General features: G+C 40.8%; 4 protein-coding genes across 5 annotated transcripts; all 4 read left to right on the top strand.

Annotated features, from left to right (window-relative positions):
* Positions 1–832: 832 nt before the first annotated feature.
* wdtc1 (WD and tetratricopeptide repeats 1) lies at positions 833–8,292 on the top strand. Of its 2 annotated transcripts, none has more exons than XM_053327493.1 (16): positions 833–955; positions 1,480–1,619; positions 1,850–1,933; positions 2,018–2,064; positions 2,183–2,294; positions 2,914–3,101; positions 3,205–3,387; positions 3,511–3,605; positions 3,743–3,858; positions 3,961–4,036; positions 4,147–4,243; positions 4,360–4,530; positions 4,641–4,876; positions 5,225–5,390; positions 6,033–6,225; positions 6,733–8,292. In XM_053327493.1, exons 2-16 carry the CDS (start codon positions 1,554–1,556, stop codon positions 6,928–6,930), a joined length of 2,028 nt encoding a protein of 675 aa, XP_053183468.1. In that variant the 5' UTR covers positions 833–955; positions 1,480–1,553; the 3' UTR covers positions 6,931–8,292. The 2 variants fall into 2 exon arrangements, with proteins under 2 accessions (XP_053183468.1, XP_053183465.1); XM_053327490.1 differs by having other exon boundaries at positions 5,222–5,390.
* Positions 8,293–9,087: 795 nt separating this feature from the next.
* LOC128366743 (transmembrane protein 222-like) lies at positions 9,088–12,304 on the top strand. Its single transcript, XM_053327500.1, has 6 exons — positions 9,088–9,206; positions 9,398–9,482; positions 9,726–9,757; positions 9,856–9,952; positions 10,037–10,167; positions 11,925–12,304. The coding sequence occupies exons 1-6, from the start codon at positions 9,088–9,090 to the stop codon at positions 12,007–12,009; spliced, it is 549 nt and encodes a 182-aa protein (XP_053183475.1). The 3' UTR covers positions 12,010–12,304.
* Positions 12,305–13,066: 762 nt separating this feature from the next.
* LOC128366834 (trophoblast glycoprotein-like) lies at positions 13,067–14,660 on the top strand. Its single transcript, XM_053327600.1, has 2 exons — positions 13,067–13,512; positions 13,691–14,660. The coding sequence occupies exons 1-2, from the start codon at positions 13,250–13,252 to the stop codon at positions 14,658–14,660; spliced, it is 1,233 nt and encodes a 410-aa protein (XP_053183575.1). The 5' UTR covers positions 13,067–13,249.
* Positions 14,661–16,504: 1,844 nt separating this feature from the next.
* On the top strand, positions 16,505–19,378 carry kdf1a (keratinocyte differentiation factor 1a). The gene is made up of 4 exons (XM_053327599.1): positions 16,505–16,638; positions 16,950–18,010; positions 18,420–18,494; positions 19,320–19,378. The coding sequence occupies exons 2-4, from the start codon at positions 16,969–16,971 to the stop codon at positions 19,376–19,378; spliced, it is 1,176 nt and encodes a 391-aa protein (XP_053183574.1). The 5' UTR covers positions 16,505–16,638; positions 16,950–16,968.
* The last annotated feature ends 2,509 nt before the right edge of the window (positions 19,379–21,887 follow it).

The following is a 21,887-nucleotide window of genomic DNA, read 5'->3' as shown; positions in this document are numbered from 1 at the left end:
GTATAACACCCCAGCAGATCTCTCAGGTCACAAGGTGGAAGTCTCCTTCATGTGCCTGAAGCACTTTCAAAGTCTGGTGAGATAACATGTTACTGTTGTAGCTGCTGGAAGTGGAGCTAGTTTGAAATATTTATAGGTCTACTGTTAGCTAGTTTAGTCCAGTGGTTCCAGTCATACAAAAAGTCTGTTCTCAGTTTTTGGACTTTTTCTCTAATCTTTGATTTTTTGCTGAAATATTGAATAATTTGAACATTTATTGAAATGAGACATTTAGAGGGAAAAAATGTCATTTGGTGGAGCTGTTACCAACTCATAGACATCTGAAATGTGATCTGACCACACACTGCTTTTTGTAAGACGTCAAAACCTAAAAAAGTTGGAAACCACTGGTTTCATCTTAAACAATGTGTTGTATTTTAAAAGCTTCTTATATTATCCAATGTGTCAAATCTTTTTGTGAAAAGTAACTAAAGCTGTCAAATCAATGTAGTGGAGTAGAAAGTACAATATTTCCCTCTGAAACGTAGTGCAGTAGAAGTATAAAGTAGCATCAAATAGAAATACCCAAGTAAACTATATGTACCTCATTTGTACAGTGCAGTACTTGAAAAAATATACTTACTTTCCACCACTGCAAACTCTGCACATAGATCATGCTGCACAGTGAAGCTCAAACATTTAACTAAAGTAAAAGACTTTAAGCTTTTTGATATTTTAGCTGCACATTTGTAAATATAATTATTTTATTCTGAATAAAATAAGACCGGAAGTGTAGTTCTGTTTTAGCGGAAGAGAGTTGCGTGGTGCGTTCACTGCGCACAGTGGGAGGAGGGTTGCGTTCAAGTCAGAGAAGGTATTAGCGAGAATCCTGTCAACAAACTCACACAGAGTGCAATTTATCACGTTTGTTAAATGGACATTTCTTGACAGGAGCCGTTTTTGCTCAAGCGACGCGGTGAGACTTCTTTCGTAGTCGTACATTGTGATTAAATTGTTGCAAATGTTGACGTTTACATAAAGTGGACGTGTTGTTTAGCTAGCAAGGTAACGCAAATACGCTAACGCCAGCTACTTGATTAACGACAGCTCCCTTAAAGGCCTGATGCATAGCTGGCTAACGACTCCAGCAGACTAACAGCTCCTTAGCGTTTAAATAGTTGATACTGTCTTGCGGGAATTTGGTTTAAAAACTGTCAGAGATGCATTAGCTAACATTAGCTGATGGTTAGCTAATGAACTCGCCTTGTTTGTGTTGGTTGACGAGAGCTTCACTGTCTTTGGCTCTGGGCTGAGTAACGTCTGCATATCAGCTAACATGCATGTATCTTGATTGATTTTAAACGCATTTTAACGAATAATTTGTTCAAATGGCAGCTGACCACTTTGATCTTTAACTGACATTAAATCATCGTAAAGTCATTGCCTTATGACGAGTCTGTATTATCTGCTCTTGTCTTCATGTATTTAACTGCTTCACAGCTGATTCTCAAGAAATACAGAGTAAATGTCTTCTGCGCCCTGACCCCTGGATCCTCCTGCCCAGATCCTAATTTATGTTTTGTGGTGAGGCCATGACTACTGTCAACATCACCCGAGATATCCTGCACAGGCAGATCAGGGTGAGTAAAGCAATGCCACAACATCCTCTGAGCTGGACACAAAGAGCTTCTCACACATAGAAATTATAGGCTTAACGTCATTGCAATGATCTGGCATAGTTGCTGGGCTCTCATTCAGGGATTATACAAGTAAATGAGAAAGTAACACAAAAAATACAAAATGTGGAAAACTGCTTGAAAACCACAATAACTGGTGACGAGATGATGAAGGCTTTGATTCATGTCTGTAGGACAAGAGGGCATCTGGCTTCCAAAAGTCCTACCATGTGACTGACCCTTTCATCAAGAGACTTGGACTGGAGGCTGAGCTTCAGGTCAGTGATTAATTGTGTATATGCCTGTGTGCAATACTTGTGCACAGTATATTTTCTTACAGTTTATACTGTGTGTTTCGACAGGGCCACACTGGCTGCGTGAACTGTTTGGAGTGGAATGAAAGCGGAGAGTAAGTCTTCAAAACCTAAACTTTTACAATATAAACAATTATTGTGTGGACCTGGGATTACTATCTGTTTTATGTAAGCATATAACTTGTCTTGGTGATTTTTTTTTTCTTATTTCAGTCTTCTGGCCTCGGGTTCAGATGATCAACATGCCATTGTCTGGGATCCATTCAGACACAAGAAGCTTACTACTATGCACACAGGCCATGCAGCGAACATATTCTCTGTAAAGGTAAGCAGATCTGATTGGAAGAGGGAGGCAGTGAATGGCAGGTGGCTGAAATGGTCAGTTATAATGTGATTTAAGGAAGCGATGTGAATTAGGTGCAGCCCACATAAAAATAATGCTCCTAATTGTTGCATGTCAATCTGAATTGGATTCACTATTATAATTTCACTACATTTTGCATCACAAACAATTATTCAAATTCAGGATGACCTACAGTATGCAAAACATGCTCTACTGATGTGACACTTTGCTCTGCCTCAATCATTCTGTAGATATTAAGAAGTGCTTTGTATGTTACAAGTTCACTTCCTGTACATTAGGTGTCACTGTTGACTATTTATTTTGTAGCTTGTCATTTGGTGAAAAAACATCTTTTACACATTTGTATCACAGTTAACACAAAATCCCCCCCGATTATAGCACTGTTCAACGATAGAGAGCTTGACTAAGATGGGGGCGAAATCTAAAACCTTGACCTATAAGAACCCATGTAAATATCTTAGCAATGTCTTAATCTGTGGGCATTTGCAAAAATTGAATCAGTATGTCTTTGAAAAAAATAAATAATCACAAGACATTGTGTCTGTACTCATCAATTCACTGTGTTTGTTTCTTCGTACAGTTCCTCCCTCACTCCGGTGACAGAATTTTGATAACAGGTGCAGCCGACACAAAGGTCCATGTGCATGACCTGACGGCAAAGGAAACCATCCATATGTTTTCTGATCACACCAACAGAGTAAAACGCATTGCCACAGCACCCATGTGGCCCAACACCTTCTGGAGCGCTGCAGAGGATGGCATCATCAGGTTAGAGCCCGGGAATCATTTATACAATGTTATGTTACACAAAGATTTTCATACTATCAGATTTTCCATGGTTATTAAGCTCACTTTTTTCTTGTGTGTACAGACAATATGACTTACGGGAGAACAGTAAACGCTCTGACGTGCTCATCGACCTGACAGAGTTCTGTGGTCAGCTGGTTGAAGCCAAGTGTCTCGCTGTCAATCCACGGGACAACAACTACCTGGCAGTTGGGGCCAATGGTCCTTTTGTACGCCTCTATGATATTCGAATGATTCACAACTACAGGTTGGTATGGTCTATAATCATGATTATTCAACAACCAATCAAATGTAAGTCATTCTCCACTCCAGGGATTGATGTACACATTCACAACTTGGGGTTTAAACACATTTTTATTTCCTTGCACAGGAAATCTATGAGTCAAAGCACATCAGCAGCTGTGCACACTTTCTGTGAAAGGCAGAAGCCCATCCCAGACGGAGCTGGCCAGTATTATGTTGCAGGTGCATAATGCATGAATTGATTTTTTATCAAATGTATTTAATGGGCACATTTATGTTCAAATTATATAGTAAAGACTTCAACAAATGTGATGTGTCAACTGACACAAAAAATCTGTCCCTCTGTTTGTTTGCTTCAGGTCACCTGCCAGTAAAACTCCCAGACTACAATAACCGCTTGAGGGTCCTGGTGGCCACCTACGTCACCTTCAGTCCTGATGGCACTGAACTACTCGTCAACATGGGTGGGGAACAGGTAATGCTTCCCTGAGCAAACAACGAGCAGTGAGACAAGCTCTTAATTTCTGGTTCACTGTTGAAATGTTTGCTCTGTTTGTTCATTTTTATGGTGTTTTAGGTGTACCTGTTTGACTTGACATTTAAACAAAGGCCATACACCTTCTTGCTTCCGAAAAAGTGCCAGTCATCAACAGGTAGGTCTGTGGCATGTTTACTCGGGAAATATCTCAAGTAGCGTCAGTGAGGTACATAATGTATGTCATGTATAGATGTGATGGCATTTTTTGCCATTTTGTCTCTCCAGGAGATGTGCAGAATGGAAAGACAACCAATGGCGTCTCCAATGGAATTCATTTGCCAACCAACCATATTCGATTTGCTGAAAGCAAGATGCGATCAAGGTAAGTGTCTTTTCATCCAGTCTGTGATCGCTCTTACACACAAATTGACTGTATAAAGGTTTATAAATGTGCACACACTAAAATATCTGCTCTTTCATCTTCTCTCTTTGTTGCAGTTCCACTGAGCTCCCTCCTAACTTGGAGAAGATAAAGCAGCAAGCTAATGATGCGTTTGCGCGGCAGCAGTGGACGCAGGCTATACAGCTGTACAGTTTAGGCATTCATCAGGCCAGCTGTAATGCCATGCTCTATGGGAACCGAGCTGCAGCCTACATGAAACGCAAGTGGTAGGTCTCATTGTATCATAAAGTTGTGACACTGCAGTGATCATTCTTTCTTCTCCTGAAGGCTATGAAAACAGTTAACAAGTGTTTATGATTATGTCTGTGATTCATAGGGATGGAGACCATTATGATGCCCTCAGGGACTGTCTGAAGGCTCTAACTCTAAACCCCGGCCACCTGAAGGCTCATTTTAGGCTGGCACGATGTCTGTTTGAGCTCAAGTATGTGTCTGAAGCTCTGGAGTGTCTGGATGATTTCAAAGGAAAGTTTCCGGAGCAGGCGCACAGTAGCGCCTGTGATGCCTTGGATAAAGATATTAAGGCTGCTCTCTTCTCCAAGACAGAATCAGGTAGGAAAGAGTGAAACAGTGCCATCATTTTATATATAAAATATATACACAGTATATACACAGTTGGTTCTTGAAATAAATTTGGATAACACATTGCCACCATCCTTTTTTTGTACCTGTGAGATATTTACATGGTTTGTATTCAAAGGTGGAAGTGTAAACAGAAACTTTATACCAGGTAACAGCTTATTCCACCAGCTCAGGACAATTTTAGTGCACACCTCAAGAAATTTGTTTTAAAGATTATGTAACATATAAGCGCATTTAGTTTGGCTAGCAGACACTAGCAGTTTATTTGTAAATACCTATGAGTGACTCCCTGATTATGATTTCTTTCCTCACTAGCAGAAGATAAAAAGGCCAACAGTTCGATTAGGTTCCATTCGTTCAGTCGGAAGGAGTCCATTCCTGAAGATGAGCTGGTGCTGCGAGAACGTAGCTTTGACTACAAGCACAGATACTGCGGTCACTGCAACACCACCACAGACATCAAAGAGGCCAACTTCTTTGGGAGGTCTGTAAATCTCACGTCTGGTCTGCTGATGCTCCACTAGGGGGCAGCCAGAGACAGAGAAAAACTAATGTACACTGGAGGCAGTGGAGCAAAAACCTGTAGCATAAAGCATTCATAAATGTTGACTGTGGTAGTCTATCTACAATGTTTTGTGAAAAATGTGGGTCTCCCTGTTTCAATAGGATGAGAAATTTCAAAACAGCAACAGTCTGTTTTATTACTCAAACACAATATGTTTAGTAAGAGGCAGATTATGGAAAACTTAAATCATGACATTTGAACATTTTAGTTTTTCCAATATGATTAATTCATTGAATAAGAAATGCTTTGTCTTTGTGATGTAGAAGTGAATGTTTGTTCACTCATTCAAAATGTGTATCGGCTTATGGAGGCCACACAAAATTACTTGAGATACAAATGAGATTAAATTTAATATAGTACGCACAATGTAACAGAGCTTATGAGTTAACACTCAGCACTGTGTATGAGAATGACTCGTTGAGTGTTGAACTGATCAAGCATTATACGAAATAGTTTGTATAAATTAAAACAGTTGCACGGTTTAGTAACTCCCAGTACATACAACATGTTTCAGGTAGGTGTCTTGTCAGGCAGGTCTGAATAGTTATCTCATCTCCACAGCAAAGGCCAGTACATAGTGAGCGGCTCAGACGACGGCTCTTTCTTTATCTGGGAAAAGGAGACAACCAACCTGGTGAGGATCCTGCAGGGAGACGAGTCTATAGTCAACTGCCTGCAGCCACACCCCAGCTACTGCTTCCTGGCTACCAGTGGTATCGACCCTGTGGTCCGATTATGGAACCCCAGACCAGAGGTGAACGTTTGTTTTTTAAAACTTAAGGAGTTTTAAAATGGAAGTGATTTCATTTTCTTAAGGAAACAGGACGGTGTTCAAGCTCTGTTTTAGGGACTTTCAGTATTTTCTTCTTCTTTTTTTTTTTGTGAGTTAAGTCAGTCAGTTTTATTTATATAGCACAAAATCACAGGAGGTGTTATCTCAGCGCACTTTTCACTTAGAGCAGGTCCAGACCTCTTTAATTCATGGGGGCCCCAACATTCCCCCATCATGGTTTAGTTATGTGGTCATTTGAACAATCTTTCAGTTTTTCTGACATATACCAGTGACTGATGACCACCTGTTATACCTGAAAAATATGTTGTGGTCATGTGATATTTCCTGATCTACAAGTCAATGAAGAACACCTGAGTGCACCAAAAATGAATGTACAGGTTTTGATATTAAAATCTAAACAGAACTTACCACCACAAGTGAATGTGTATCACTCTGCTGCCATTACCTTTTTCCTCTGTTTTTGGTCAGACGGAGAACGAGAATGGACGCGTGGTAGAGGACATGGAGGGTGCTGCTCAGGCCAACCAGCGACGTATGAACGCTGATCCACTGGAGGTAATGCTGCTCAACATGGGCTATCGCATCACAGGCTTGCGTGGCGTGGGACCAGAAGGGTCAGACGACGAGGACAGCTCAGAGGGACAAGTACAGTGTCGACCGAGCTAAAGAAGCTGTCAGCCATTCTGTAGAATGGATGTAGGAAGCAAAACACTCTCCCAGCTCCAGTTTGAATCTTAATCCCCCCCTATCTGACAGAAACATTGAGTGAATGTTATGTCACATCTCTGCACGATGCATTGCCCTCCCCTGCCCTTATACAGGACAGGTGGAGACCACTTTGGGGAGAGGAATTCATTAGGGTGAAGAAGACACCCATCTCGCCCCTTCAAAGCACCGACAACACCTCAGCCTCTGCATCCACCCTGTGGTGGCAGGGGGACACCTTTTGAGGAGAGCACCTTCCACGTCACTCCCCAGTTTCTCATGAAGAAGAAGATGGAGGAGTTCAGCACTTATCCCTCCTCAGGTTTATGTTGGAGAGACACACAAACACGTCGAGGGAGAGGCAGCCAGTTGACCTATTTTCAGGTCAGTGTGGCCACATAGTCACAGTGTCCTCCATGGAGGATAAGATCTGATCACAAACCAGAAGACGTTGCTTTGTTGCATCTCCTGTCTGCCCTACAGCTGGAGCGAAGAGTCACAGTGCCCGCTCATCTCAGAAAGGCTGCACACCCAAGTCATTGATTCTGAATTAGAATAGATCTATTTTCTGTTGGAGTTTTGGTCACAGAAAGCCTAGAATGCCGTCACTCTCCGATTTGTGAAAGTGTTGCTCCAGTGAAATGTGTTTATAAACTTTTAGTTTATAAATGTGTGAAAAAATCTTGTGTTTTCTTCTGCCAAAGGTTGTCATCTATGATTTAAATGGCCAAGGATTAATGTTTGTTTTCTATGTTTCATTGAAACATAATTTTGGCACAATATACTCCTTTAAGTTTAGAGGGAGATTTTACTACAATAGATCGTTGATAAGATCAACATGACATCGACAAGTAAAAATTTGTCTAATTCAGTTTTTTGTTTTTAATGAAGACTCCTTGATTGCAAATTAAAATTGGTGTGACATGTCAGTGTGAAACTTTTGTTGGGTTTGAGTGGGACACAGATGCTAATTTGTGGTGTATGACAACTGGGCACTAAGTATTTGGTGGCGATAGGGTTCCTGCCTACTAGCTGCGTGGCTCTAGCACTAGTCCTCTGCTCCTGTCAGGTGTTCAGTCCTGCTTGCATGAGGCTTCTCTGACCATAGTTGTGGGCAAAAAGGACACAGAGCCATCCCATTTGTTGCTCAGAGAACTGCTTGTTTGCCCGGAAAAGGGTAAATGTTAAAGAATAACAACATGCAACACTAGGCTTCCATATGTTTTACTTAGTTCATGAATTTGAAATACTCTGTTTTTCTTTAAGGAATCCTGTAATAACCTTTGTTGCAGACAAATTAAAGAATAAAATTATTGAACACCTTCTTGTCTGTGTTCTCTTGCTTTTGTTCCATCATTGCTAACATTATGATGAATTATTTGTCCTTTTAGTGTCTAACAAATACAGCAGTACTGCTGCTGCTGCAATACTAACTAGGTTGATAAGATGTATGAACCGTATAGTAAGAACTTTCAGGTATCCTGCTCATTCATCAATTTCTGCTTTTGCTGGCTATTAGGCAACAAATGTGTGCAAGGTATGGACAAGCACGAGTACTTAGGTGAACATCTCATGCTCCATATACTGTACAATAATGAGGTGACCCAGCTTTAGTAGAGGTTAAAGTGATGAAGTTCACTCCTGGCTGAGCCTCTGAGTGTTGGTGCAAAATGAAACTCAAACAGGGTGACATATACACCGTTTTCAGGCGGTAATGTCTGATGTATATGTTCTCAAATGTAGCCACTATCAAAATTTTATTTTAATATGAGAGACGTTTTTGTACATTTCATTGTTAAAATATGTGATGTAGGCTAATGGCTTGGTCTGACCCTTGAAAACGCTAAAAAGTTACAGTGCAGAAGCGAAAAAGAAAAGAAAAAAATACAATAGATGCAAATAATAAATATTGTTTTTTCTTTTCTAAAAAAACATTTAAAATTGCAGCACTCATTCAATGGCGGTAAAAAAATAAGTCACGCAGTTGTAAACGGTGGTGCGTTCACTGACCGACTGCTGATGAATTAATCCGCGAAGGCGACGCCTGCGTGCTTCCGCTTCCCCCGCCGTCACAGTCATCTGTCAGTCCCATACAGGCTATGATCAGTACGGGCAGTGATGGCGGAGACGGACGATACCGACATGATGATGAACTATAACGGGGATTTCTTGAAAAGCGACAGAAAAAACAACCGCTACCCGTTCTGCGTAGTCTGGACACCCATTCCTATTTTATCGTAAGTAGCTGAATTGTCTCTTGCTCTTTTCTGGCTCAAACGTTTTGCTACGTCAAATGTATTAGCTAAAGCACAACATTTATATTTGTATATGGGGGTATTTTATGCTATATTTTCCTGTTCCACAATGTAACAAATATTATATGTTTTGCTCCACAGTCGAAATTAATTTATACATTTGCATCCTGCAGGTGGCTGCTCCCCTTTATTGGTCACATGGGTATATGCACCTCTTCTGGAGTCATAAGAGATTTTGCAGGATCATACTTTGTCTCAGTGAGTAACTTGTAGCATTCATACACAATTGATCCCATTTCACATGCCATTTCTCTCCTCAAGTCTCAGGAGAGTCCAGTGATGGAAATAAACATAATACAAATGGCATGTGAGTTGCAGAGTGCTGCAGCTGAATACATTATAATATAATCAATCAGTAATCCTCTGCATATTTAGTTTACGGCATTTAAACAAAAAAAAAAAAAGTCACTTGTGCAGCTAAATGTCTTCATTTATTTCCAGGAGGACAACATGGGCTTTGGTAGACCAACAAAGTAAGATGCTTGATCAAACCATTATGATGCTGTTGCAACACAGATCAGCCACTTTAAAAACATGGATTATTAGTTAATGAAATGGTAACATGTTGCAGGTACTGGAAGCTTGACGTGGACAAAGTTTGTGGCCATGGTGCTGCTACATGGGACAAAGCAGTTCTTGATGCATCCGAGGAATATAAATGTAGGCCGGTAAGACAATCTTTAGAACTCTTTAACACGCATATTTATACATCATTACACATATAATGATTGCTTTTCTCTGTTTTCTTGAAGCACAATTTGTGCTTCGATAACTGTCATTCCCACGTCGCCATGGCCCTTAATCTCATGCGCTACGACAACAGCACATCTTGGAACATGGTGAACTTATGTGTACTGTCTCTCATTCATGGGAAACATGTGAGGTAAGCATTTAAACCTAATTCTGCTTTTTCTAAATTAAGAGCAATGCACAAATACTGAATTAGCTCTGCTTCTCTTCCAGTTACACATCTTGAACTCTTCTTAACACATTTTGCTTTAGAAGTTTTCTTTCATCTGTCTCACTAAAAAGCCCATAAGTGTAACACTGGGATCTTCTTTTCCAGTTATAAATGATGTGCTTCTGTATTGTACATTGAAATTTGAACACCTAATCGTTATATAAACAACATCCTTGTTGCTTTTAATAGATTTAACTTACATTACATTTCAGTCATTTTGTGGCTACTTTTGTGTTTGGGTGTCCCGGTCGAGGACACTTGGACCTGTATACAAGAGCAGCCTGGGATTGAACAACTTACCTTTATGGTCTACCCTCTTTACCATCTGAGTTCCTGTTGTCCTCAAGCCCACTTTCAAAACTTCACACTTCTGGTTTTGTTTTTGCTGTTTGTTACATTACATAGAGTTAGTCAGCAAAATCACTGTCATTGATTTTTTTTATATATATATACATAACAAATCACAAATCTGTCCTAGAGTTTCTAACTCTTAGTACAACATGTAACACCCTCTATCCTTAAACCTGCAGATTGAAAAAGAAAAAAATCTGCAAAAGAAACTGTTATCAGGGAAAAATGTAGCACCACAACAATTAGTTGTTTCATCAGTTAGTCCATGCATTTGCTAACTACATTGATTATTTATTATTGTCATTTAAAGAAAAAAAGATTCCAGCTTCTTAAATATGAATATTTTCTAGTGTCATAGTTTTCTATGACAGTAAACTGAACATCCTTAGATTATGGACTGTTGGTTTGGACAAAAATGGCATTTAGTTTAGTTTAGTTTATTTATTTATTTAAAAAGGGGACAGTGTACATTCATGAACATTTCAAATTAAAATGTAAATGCATTGGAATCAGCTAAAATAGCTAGTTTTCATCCGTTTTGAGGTTGCATCTTGGGTTTTAGAACACAGTGATCAACATCTTCACCATTTTCTGACATTTTACGGACCAAACGACTAATTGATTAATAAATAGATTAATTAATAAAACAGTTATTATTTGCAGCCCTCGAGAAAAGTAAGAAACAGCACAAGAGCAGAGCAAAAGAGGTGGGATTCATCTTCCATATTGGACAAACCTGCAGTCAGTAGATAACAGTAGGAGGATTACAGGTTAGGAGAGGTAAACTATGATTTACTAACAATACTGGATCAAACACACATGGATTAAGTATCTTCATCACAAATATGTACACAGCCTGTTAAATTGCTCTGCTGCTGGATGCTTGCATACGCATTAAGAGACATATGGCTCAAAGAGGTCCCCTCATTATTCTCCGCTGACCCACATAGAGAAAGCTGGCGTCACAGCATATGCTGCCTCTGCACATACACTCCCACTTCTTTTAAACAGAAGGGGAGTCATGTAATTCATCACTGACAGACGCGCTCCCCTCCGTGCCACAGCTGGAGGTCACCTCTCTGCTGGGTCTCCCTGCGCTGGGTGGGTGGAAAGGACAGTAGGACACCAACTATAGAGGAGAGGAGCTGTGGGCTTCTGGGAGAAAAGCAACTGGACCATGATACCTCAATACACCTCACATGTCCTTGTCTCCAAAATATACAAGATAGGGTGTTTCACCCTCCCTGCCACACCCACACACAGACACACTCACAGTGTCCAGATGTTAATATTGTACTCTAACACATTACCCTCTCTGTATCCTTCAGCTGGACGGCATTCCTCAAGACCTGGCTTCCCTTCCTCATGCTCTGCGGAGTCCTCGGCACATTCATCCTAACATTCAATCTGTAGTAATGTATCGAGCAGTACAACGGGTTGACTCATAGACTGTGGTTATACTTTATATTTTGACATTTCTTTGACATGAATGATTTGTTTTGATGGGACATTTGCTTGTAAGAAAAATACCACATGAAGGACTTCATTGCCTGTAGTGATCTGTAGTGCTGTTGTAATGTCTGTGAGGGCAAAATCAAACTGTTCATGGGTAGTTTTGAAATGAGTAATCAACTTTTGAAGTTTTGTTGGTTATTTTTCCTTCAAAGTATGTATCATTTAGTAATGTGTTTACACTGTCTAAAACATATCTTCCAAGATCGCCACAAAGTGTTTTTGTTTTTGTTTTTGTCATTACAAGCATTAAAAATGGGCGATGCCTCTTTCCTGATTGTGAACCAGTTGTGTTCCACATGTATTTTTCATGAACAGCAGTGATGAATGTGTTTCCAGTCTAGCTAATGTACATTTCAGGGATGAAGCGCTGCAAAATGGATCACGAAATCTTAATGCTGAAGGTATTCATCAATTATTTGTGAGAGATATGAACTGCTACCAAAGACAGAGTGATGTAGGACCCACATGAGGAAAAATAGTGGTAATGTCCTAAAGAAACGTCCTCTTCCCCTCAGTCTATCTTCCTCTGGTTCATAAAGACAAACAAGTGTAATGCTTGTTGTTTTTTTGTTTTTTTACATGCTGTAGTATTTACATTTCTCCACAAATAATTTGAATGCTTTCAAACTGTGCATCCGCATGCTGGAATGTCATATAAAGTAACTAATTATATGACCAGCAATACTTTATTACATTATTATTACTATTACAATACATTTTGATTTGATTTTTTTTTATTTTGCTCTGAACCTAATGAGTATTTTTATTATGGTTTATCTATAATATCAATATCTATTAATATCTTAATTTTTGTAACTTCATTTTGGATGTGCTGTATACAAAGCTGTTTCATGTCTCCTCTGGCTGACTGGTGTAGGTCACACGCTGTGGATGTCCTGATCGTCCTCTGTACCTTTAAGGGAACCACGTACCTTTTTCATCCACCAGATTCTGCGTGATATGAACTCCCATCAATTTGCGGGAACCTTTATTCCCAGAGTGGAGCAGATGAGGAAGGACTGAGCGCTCTACTCTGCAGTTTTTCATTTGCTTGTGAGAAACAAAAGCCAAATTTGACTCATTAATTTATTGAATTTATAGATTTTTGTTGTTGTTGTTAATTGGCCATAATTTAGAGATGTGTATTTCTGCAGTCCGCAGTGTGTTTTTGGGAGTGCTTCTTTACGCACCATACCAGTGCTTGGGGTGTCCCTATGGCTGTGAGTGTTTTACTGTCACCCGCACAGTGAGATGTGACTCTAAGGATCTGACCACGGTACCACAAATGATTCCAGGATATGCAAAGACTGTCATCATCACAGGGAATAATATACAGCAAACTGGACCCGATTCATTCACAGAGCTGGCGAATGTTACCAACATGATTTTAAGCAATAATAGGTGAGAATGTCAATGTTTGTTTTTTGTTTCATTCATGTATATCAAGCCATATTTGGACAATATGACTACCTTTAGTGATGTGTATCTAATAAATAAGTTATATCTATTTTTGTGGATGTGGGGTTTTTTTTTTGTTTACTTTTAAGGGTATATTTAACTATAGTAGTCATTTTCACAGGATTTCAGAGATGGCGTCCCACAGCTTCTCTGCCCTCATCAACCTGCGCCTCTTAGACCTCAGTGGCAACCAGCTGGTACTCATCCATCCAGAGGCTCTAAGCATACCTGGTAGTCCCCTGCAGGAGCTCAACCTGAGCCGCTCACTGTACAACTTCAATACCCTGACGGACCTCACCACGGCGCTGCGTTGGGGTGACCTCCAAGGGCTCCTCTGCCTTGACCTCTCTGGGAACCACCTTGCCCTGCTGCCCCCTGGGATGTTCTCCCACCTTCCCAATCTGCAGCAGCTCGTCCTTGCTAACAACTCTCTGTTGACCGTCTATACTGGAACCTTCTCTGGCATGAACCATCTGAAGGTGCTAGACCTGACATACAATGCCTTCAGAACATTTAGGGATGACGCCCTGAGGGAGCTGGAGAACATTGGAAACATCCAAATCCTTCTTGGTAACAACCCTTACACCTGCTCCTGTGAAAGCCACGATTTTATTGCCTGGTTGAATGAATCGAGGGCTCAAGTAGATGTGGATGCTGTGAGGTGTGCTTCCCCAAGAGGGTTAACTGACACCCGGCTGCAAGGGCTTGGAGTGCAGGCTATTGGATGTATTGTTCCAGTTCAAGCAGAGGTGAGTGACCTCACCCTCCAGACATCCTATGTCTTCCTGGGGCTGGTGCTAGGATTTGTGGGCATGCTCTTTCTCTTTGTGCTCTATCTGAATCGCAAAGGTATGAAGAATTGGATTATCGAAATGAGAAATGCATGTCGGGATGTTCTGGAGGGATATCACTACAGATATGAGATTGACTCGGACCCTCGGTTGGGGTACATCTCAGCAGATAACGCTGGCAGGAGGGCACAGAAGCATTTAGGGTTATCTGTGTTACAGCAGCAGCCAAATGACACCTGTATCATTCCTTTAGACACACAGGTCAATCATGTGAAGACCACCACACCTGTTAACTCATGATCTCTCACTGAAGTTCAAAGAATTTGAGGAAATCTGAAAAAAGATGCAGATATGAATAGGGATGGGAATGAGAACCAGTTCCAAATTGTCCAATCCATCTGAATCGTATACCTCTAAGCTTATAAATTCCTCTTATTGAAGCCCAGACATGTGATGTTGACAGAATGAAAAAGGTGTAACTGCTGAACTGTGAGGGCAGGACAACCTCCGGACTGTCACCAGTGCAGCAGTTATGTTTCATATATTCATCAACGTGCAAGGTCATTAATAAACAGGAGATTATAAAACAATTGCATTAACACTGAAACCCTGAGACCACAAAGAAAGTTATCAGGAATCAATAAGGGAATTGATAAAGAATTAGACCAATAAGAAGAATTAATAATGGCATCAATAAAATCTTCCCATCCCTGTATGTGAATAGTTTAGGCCAGTAGATCTACATTTTATTTGATGTTTTTAAGCTTCCTGTAACCCTAACCCTGCTGGAATGAATCTCACCTTTAAAGTGCCTTTGTGAGTTTGAGGCACTGGAGTATTGATTCTGTAAATTGAACTCAATATTAAGTGTTGATATCAGACATTTTTAGAGAATGTAGTACATATAGTTATATAGTGAACATCGGAATTTTTTGTCAAGAGTGATTTCCTGTTTTTTTTTTTTTTTATTTTTCTTTAAATATCTTGGTACACTGCAGAAGACTGGTAGAAAGTGAAATTACATAGTTTGCTCGATGTTGTTTTAAATTTAGAATAGCTCTATTTATTCTTTAGTATAATAACAAACAATTCTTGAATTGAATTAATAATGTAGCTTTATATAGCTGTAGAGTCCATGTTGTGATCTGTATTATCATATTTAAAGATACAGTTAGATATTAAAGCTACTTTCTGATACAAAACCTGTATTCACATTTATTATAAATAAACTTGTGTGTGTGTTTAACCTCCTCATGCTGCTGTTTTATTGTGTGAAAACCACAAGACACCATGTTGGACAGGCACATATGTTTCTCCTGGTGAGGTGGCCCTACTGTTCCAACTCAATCGAGTGGGTGATTAAGTGTGGCCATAGAGGGGAAAAATAGAGCAGAATGAAAGATATTGTTTGGAAATACACCTGCTGACTCTGCGGCTCTACAGCTGTGCACCTCTGTGTGCCTGTCAGAAATTGTGTGTGTGTGTGCGTGTGTGTGTGTGTGTGTGTGTCTGAATGTGTGTGAGTGTGGTCTGTCACAGGTGACTTTTGTGGACAAATTTCAGGGTTAGGTAAGTAGTTGTGATGGTTATAGTTAGGGTAAATGTCCAGGAAATTAATGTAAGTGTATGAAATGTCCCTAAAAGTTACTCTCTCTCTCTCTCTCTCTCTCTCTCTCTCTCTCTCTCTCTCTCTCTCTCTCTCTCTGTGTGTGTGTGTGTGTGTAAATAAAAGATAAGGTCCATTTGTTGCAAAGTCAAGCATAACATTTACTATGGTATACATCTATTTTCCCTCATTTCCGTTCTTCTATCACATTTATTAATCTGTTTATATATTTTTATTTTATTGCCCCCACCTCTCCCGCCCCTCCCCTTTTCCTTCTCCTGTGCATTCATATCCGCATCGCGTGACGTCACGGCTCACCTGTGGGTGGGTGTAGGATCTGGGATTAGCTGTAGCCGCAGGTAATAGCCAAACATTGGCAGAGTCTCGGCAACACAAGATTCTCAATTTCACCAAAAACGAGACGACACGGATGAATTGAGTCGTATTTTTCCGACAGAGGAGTCAGACCACGTTCCAGTTTGCAGGGTTTGTTTTGCTTCGTGGAAGTTAAACTCACCTGGAAATCTGTGGGCGGCCGAAAAAATCCTCCTTTCTTTCTCTGTTTGAAAGCGCTAGCGGAGGAAAGTTTTCTCTCTTGAGACTTCCGCGATTTGCTCACAGATCAAGTTATCTGGGACAAAAAAGGCAGTCACAACTATTTCCTCTTATGCGGTAAGTCCACCTTTTGTAAGAAAAGTTTAAAAACTTTTAAATGTTGGCTGGGTCTGTTTCCTGCACACTACTGTAAACCAAACATGCTGTAATTGTGCGACGGAATGGGGCCAAATCATTATCAGGCCAGCAATCAATGCACTCAGTTTTATTTACATTCTCAGAGTTTTATGGGAGGTTACATTACTGGAAGACAAGTGTTGACGGTTTAATGAACCGTGGTTAGTTTAATGCTTGCAGGCTTATGTGGCAACAAGAGTGGAAGTTCACAACTGGTTATTATTTCCTAATGTATGTCTCTCTCACACCAGGTCCCAGGCATTTTGAGCCATGCCTGGCCACAGCACAGGGGCTCCACAGGCGTCCCGCCACCACAAACACCACAGTTCCAGCTCCAAAGCAGACAAGTACAGACAAGCTCGGACTATATCCCGGGAGAGCACCTCCAGCCAAGATGCCTACAAGGATCCTCACAGGGAGCACCCAAAGGAGCACCACAGAGACCACTCCCGCCACTCTGAGACCAAGCATGGTCACAGAGGGCACCCGCGAAATGGCACCGGACGGGGCTCAGAGACTATAGGATTTATTCCAGGCTCAGCAGACAGCACACCTACTAGCAGACATGCCTGTGGCTCCTGTGCCTCTATGGGCTGGAGCAGCTGTAAGGCCCTTATCTGCTGTGTACTGACCTGCGGGTTTTACGGGAGCCGAGAGCCCTGCCTGCCTGTTAACGAGACCTCCACAGACCATCCCCCTAAAACAGGTAGTGAGGCCCACCCTCCTAATGGCATGGCTATGTCCAACCCCACCTGTGGCATCCATTTAGAGTCCAACAAGTCCAATAAAGTCACTAAGCTGCCTACGAGTGACAGCTTCCGCTACCCGGATGTGCGCATCGCAGGTCAGACAGTAAGGTATCCTGTAACTGCAACCAAACGGCCCCGTACACACGGCAAGGGGGAAACCCAGCGGCCAGTCAGCAACACCAGCCTGTTATCCCGTGAGGACTATGACTTGGATGACCTGAGTGACACAGGCACAGATATTGACTCTCTTATCACCAAGAAGCTGCTGGAGCTTTATGCCTTGCACCAGATTGACCAGCTGGCCAAATGCACCTCTGACTCCTCTTTCTCCCGCAAGACCAACGAGATCAGTGAGCTCATCTACAGCATCGCTCAGGACTACAACCTGGAGGAGCAGGAGGCCGAGTGCAAGCTGGTGCACGGAGTCATCCGCATCAGCACCCGGAAGGGCAAGAGAAACAAGAGCCACCAGTCGACGGGACAGCGTCCCAACGGGAGGAGTGACGGGACCCTGCCTGACAGCGGCAATGAGACCATGACCCACACCCTCCTGAGCAGTGACTGTAAGATCAAACACTTTGCTGCATCATGCAACATTTTTTCGACCAATTAACATAATTATTACTGTTGTATAAACATTTTGAAGACACCGCTTGACAACTCTTTTCACCGCCAACTGCAGCGTACTAAATATACCATCATCTGATCTGCCTTCTGTTAATGACTCATAGCTGAATTTGAAGCTCTTTTGTTTGGCTCATAGTTATAAGCCCTAATGCACCAGGTATTTTACAGGTAGTGACCTAATAACAATTTGTTAATCTGAGGCAAGTTGATGCAGGCACACAGTGTCTGCTTAAACATATTGCAAAATAGACAGGGTGACCAGATTAATTGAAAATGACATGATTAATGTAAATTAATGTTTGTTGTGATCATTTGTCTTTTTGTTTTTTTCTTCCACTGCTACAGTTCCAGAGGTAAAAGTGTCTGAGCAGACCCCATCAGATGAGCTGGCCAGGAAAATGAGACATCACAGCTCAAGAAGTGAGTACATGTGGGAATTTTCCATAACTGACACAAAGACAGGTATGTCCTCTTTAGGCCAATGTACACACATGGATGAGGAATTATGAGTCGAATACGATCCAGGATCTATCAGCACCTGAGTATACGGGTGTATGATTAGTGGTTAGAAACATTTCACATCATAGCATTGAATGTGTTCATTGTGCTGATGGAGCATCTATTTATTTCTCCTGGGCACTGATGTTTAACTACCACCTGATGCAGCTCTACCCCTGCAATCCATTGTACCTGCTGCAGCTGCAGGCATTTTCTCACCTCCTCTCTGCTTTCCAGCAACATACCCCTTACTATTTTGCAGTGAAAGCTCTGCATTCCTGCCTTTTCTCTGCATATTACAATCCGTCGCCCATTAGCTGCCTCCTCCCTCCGTCTGCCACCTTATACCCACCTATCAATCCGCCTCATTCTCCCCTCAAGCTCAGCGGTCATGCGACACCACCTGCCAGAGCAGCAGATCAAGTCACATTAAATATATGCCACATAATGTCCCATGGTTTATTATGTCATTTTAGTGACTGGCTTGGGTTACAGATGGATTACTGTGCAGTACCGTCTGTTTTTTATTGTTATTCTGCAAAGAGGCTGGTAAAAGAATGGGGTGTCCTGTTACATGCCTTTGAATGAGGGTACACCACATTATGTTTCTGCAGCTTTGACACCACAGCTTGGGAATTTGTCAGCGTCCCGTGTTAAACTGAAATCCGGAGCTTTTTAAGACATCTAGTTTATTTGTATGTTTTTATTGTAATCAATGAACTAAATGAGGTTCTTTCTCACTTGCAGTGTACTCCTCCAGCACCGCCACTGAAACAGACTCTTCAGGCGCTCCTCTGCTTCACTAAAGGGGCAACACAAGATGAAAAGTGCCTACCTGTGTACCGAAAAGGGATGTAGCCAACTAGATGGACAGTTTTATCCTTCTGCTATCATTTATGCTGTTACTGAGCGGAGCGCATGTTATTGTTTGCTATCAGGGTGTCATTTAACTTCACAGACCTTTTCATTCTTGAGCAAATGACCCTGTGAGCAAGCATAGTTTTGTTTTTTAACACAGGGAAATACAATGCAAAGTTTTCTATGTATTCTTGTGCAGTGTTTAAAGTTGTTTCGCACCATTGTGTGAGGAAAAAGAAACATGACTACACTCCATGCAGGTTTTCAGGCCAGAGGATAGAGACTGATGGTAAAACATAACCGTCCTCATTCTTGACTGTGTGATTGTTTTTGCAAGCCGCTGTGCATCTTCTGTGTGTGTCTGTGTTTGTGTGTGGGCTTATTGCCATTTAGACCCCTTAGAAACATGTTGTGCCCTGAAAAATCAGCATTCATCTGTATTGTTAAGCCATATTTTGATGTATATATTTTTACTTTATGGGTTGTTAAACCATTTATGGCATTTGGCAACAGATTTTTTTTATTCAATGGTGTGTCCTGTTTTCAATAAAATAAAAATCTTCGTGCTTGTTTTTGTTGTTCTGTGTGTGTTCAATAAGTAAAATATCTGCATAAGAATGTTTAAGTCATCCAGTTCTCATTTCAGCTCTTACAGAAAATAGGAAATAGTACCCCGTGCTTCAAACTACACTCATGTAGTTTCAAACTACACTCATGTAGTTTGAAGCTTCTTTTGTTTTGCATCAAATTATTTGCTTTCTGGCACTGTCTCTTTAGCCTACTTTTTGTCTTCACCTCTTGCATTATTGTTGTCAAGCTCATCTCCCTGAGGTCACTGTGCTGGAGCAGGCAGGCTTTTCCGCCCTCAGCAGAATAAGGAACTTGTTTAGCTGGTTCTGACAAAAAGGAAATAAAATCCGGGGGTTTGTCTTTGTCATTTATTGCCAAGGGTGGAAGCACTGCAGAAAATCAACCAGATTTTAGGAACCTTTTATATTTTTTTGTATTAACCAGTCATTTATATTTAAGATAAACTTCTGTCTTGAGGTATGTTTTTGGAAGGCAGGTCTTTTGTTGTTGCTGCCAACCAAAATACTCATATTCAATGAGGTCTTAAAATGAATAACAAATGTGTTTGTTTTTGACAGTTGGTTGATTGACATTTTTAGGTGTAGTCTTACTGTAATTACAGTGGTATTTACAGTAGTGCTCAGGAAACACAGGTTCTGTTAGGAATACAGGGAATTTTCAACACTGAAGACTTCAGTAATTAAGTGTCAGCGTCTGTAAAACAAGACAAAATAAAGCATCAGGAACGATCTCACTGTTCGGTGCAATTTTTCATTTGTGTGTAGAGAGAGACATTACTCAAGTGAGCCTGGTAAACTGCATAAATAGCAGTTTGTCTGGATTCCTCTGTACCAAATGTCAAGCTTCTTTTGACTTGCTTTTCTGTTTATGGTGTGTTGCATTAGCCCTACATAACCCCATTTCCTCCGGCTCTCTGCCCCCCCCAGTACATTCCTGTCTTACCTGAATGAGGTGTCATGTAAAAGGCTCACTGTTTCACAATGAACATACCAAAGGATAGGTGGAATCAAAAGGGGTTGTTCTGTATCAAATATATAGTTCACAGACTACTGACAGAAATGTAAAGTGAAAGTGATTGAAACATTTCTTCCACATTTGCACATTCAAATCCTTGTTCTTTTTTGTCAAAAGCTTTCATTTTGGATGTATTTGTAACAAAAATGTGTAACAAAAACTACATGACTCAGTTTAAGGACTCAGTTTAAGGCCTTTTATGCTTGTGTGTTAAGCGTTTGTCCAAATGAACTTCCACTATTATCCAAGAGAGGGAGACAAAATACCACAAGCATAAAAAAAAGGACTTATACACTGCAATTAAGAAAAATCATCATGGGTTATTTTCAACGGTTGTCTCTACCTTTATGTGAAATAGTGTAACTACAACATCACTAGAACGTCTATAGTATACATTTTGTAAATATGTCAGTGAAGTAATTACTGTTATCCGACACTCACAGTTAACTTCAGTGTAAACACAAGCTGGTAAAACAAGAAATAGAAGAACATGATGAGTGAATCACACAGGATGTCTCATATGAGTTCTGTGAGTTTGAGCTTACAACACCAAATACAACATACTGTCTGCTTATTGAATCAAGTGTTTTTTCTTTCCCACAGTAAGCTGTCACAAGGTTAGACAAAGAAAATACTCTTATAGTGTAGGGCAGGCTTTAATTATTAGGAAGAGAGAGGTTGTCAGGAGAGTTATCTGTTTTTTCTTTTTATTGGAGGGAGGATAGTCCAAAACATTTGGGAGAGCATTCCTGATGTGTTTTTATTCAATTCTTACGTCTTATTGTAAAGAGAGAAAAAAATCAGTAACATAGGCATGTAAGGCCAGGACAACCAACAATTTAAAATACTAAT

This window comes from Scomber japonicus, chromosome 10, assembly GCF_027409825.1.
Source record: "Scomber japonicus isolate fScoJap1 chromosome 10, fScoJap1.pri, whole genome shotgun sequence".
NCBI classification, from domain to species: domain Eukaryota; kingdom Metazoa; phylum Chordata; class Actinopteri; order Scombriformes; family Scombridae; genus Scomber; species Scomber japonicus.
This window is presented reverse-complemented; position numbering and strand designations above follow the sequence as displayed.

Coding starts and splice junctions, on each gene's coding strand:
- LOC128366743 (XM_053327500.1), top strand. CDS start 9,088: ATGGCGGAGACGGACGATACCGACATGATGATGAACTATAACGGGGAT. Junction 9,758..9,855: donor GGCTTTGGTAGACCAACAAA/GTAAGATGCTTG, acceptor AACATGTTGCAG/GTACTGGAAGCTTGACGTGG. Junction 10,168..11,924: donor ATTCATGGGAAACATGTGAG/GTAAGCATTTAA, acceptor TGTATCCTTCAG/CTGGACGGCATTCCTCAAGA.
- wdtc1 (XM_053327490.1), top strand. CDS start 1,554: ATGTTTTGTGGTGAGGCCATGACTACTGTCAACATCACCCGAGATATC. Junction 4,531..4,640: donor GCCTACATGAAACGCAAGTG/GTAGGTCTCATT, acceptor TGTGATTCATAG/GGATGGAGACCATTATGATG. Junction 6,226..6,732: donor TATGGAACCCCAGACCAGAG/GTGAACGTTTGT, acceptor GTTTTTGGTCAG/ACGGAGAACGAGAATGGACG.
- LOC128366834 (XM_053327600.1), top strand. CDS start 13,250: ATGTGTATTTCTGCAGTCCGCAGTGTGTTTTTGGGAGTGCTTCTTTAC. Junction 13,513..13,690: donor ATGATTTTAAGCAATAATAG/GTGAGAATGTCA, acceptor TCATTTTCACAG/GATTTCAGAGATGGCGTCCC.
- kdf1a (XM_053327599.1), top strand. CDS start 16,969: ATGCCTGGCCACAGCACAGGGGCTCCACAGGCGTCCCGCCACCACAAA. Junction 18,011..18,419: donor CACCCTCCTGAGCAGTGACT/GTAAGATCAAAC, acceptor CCACTGCTACAG/TTCCAGAGGTAAAAGTGTCT. Junction 18,495..19,319: donor GAGACATCACAGCTCAAGAA/GTGAGTACATGT, acceptor TCTCACTTGCAG/TGTACTCCTCCAGCACCGCC.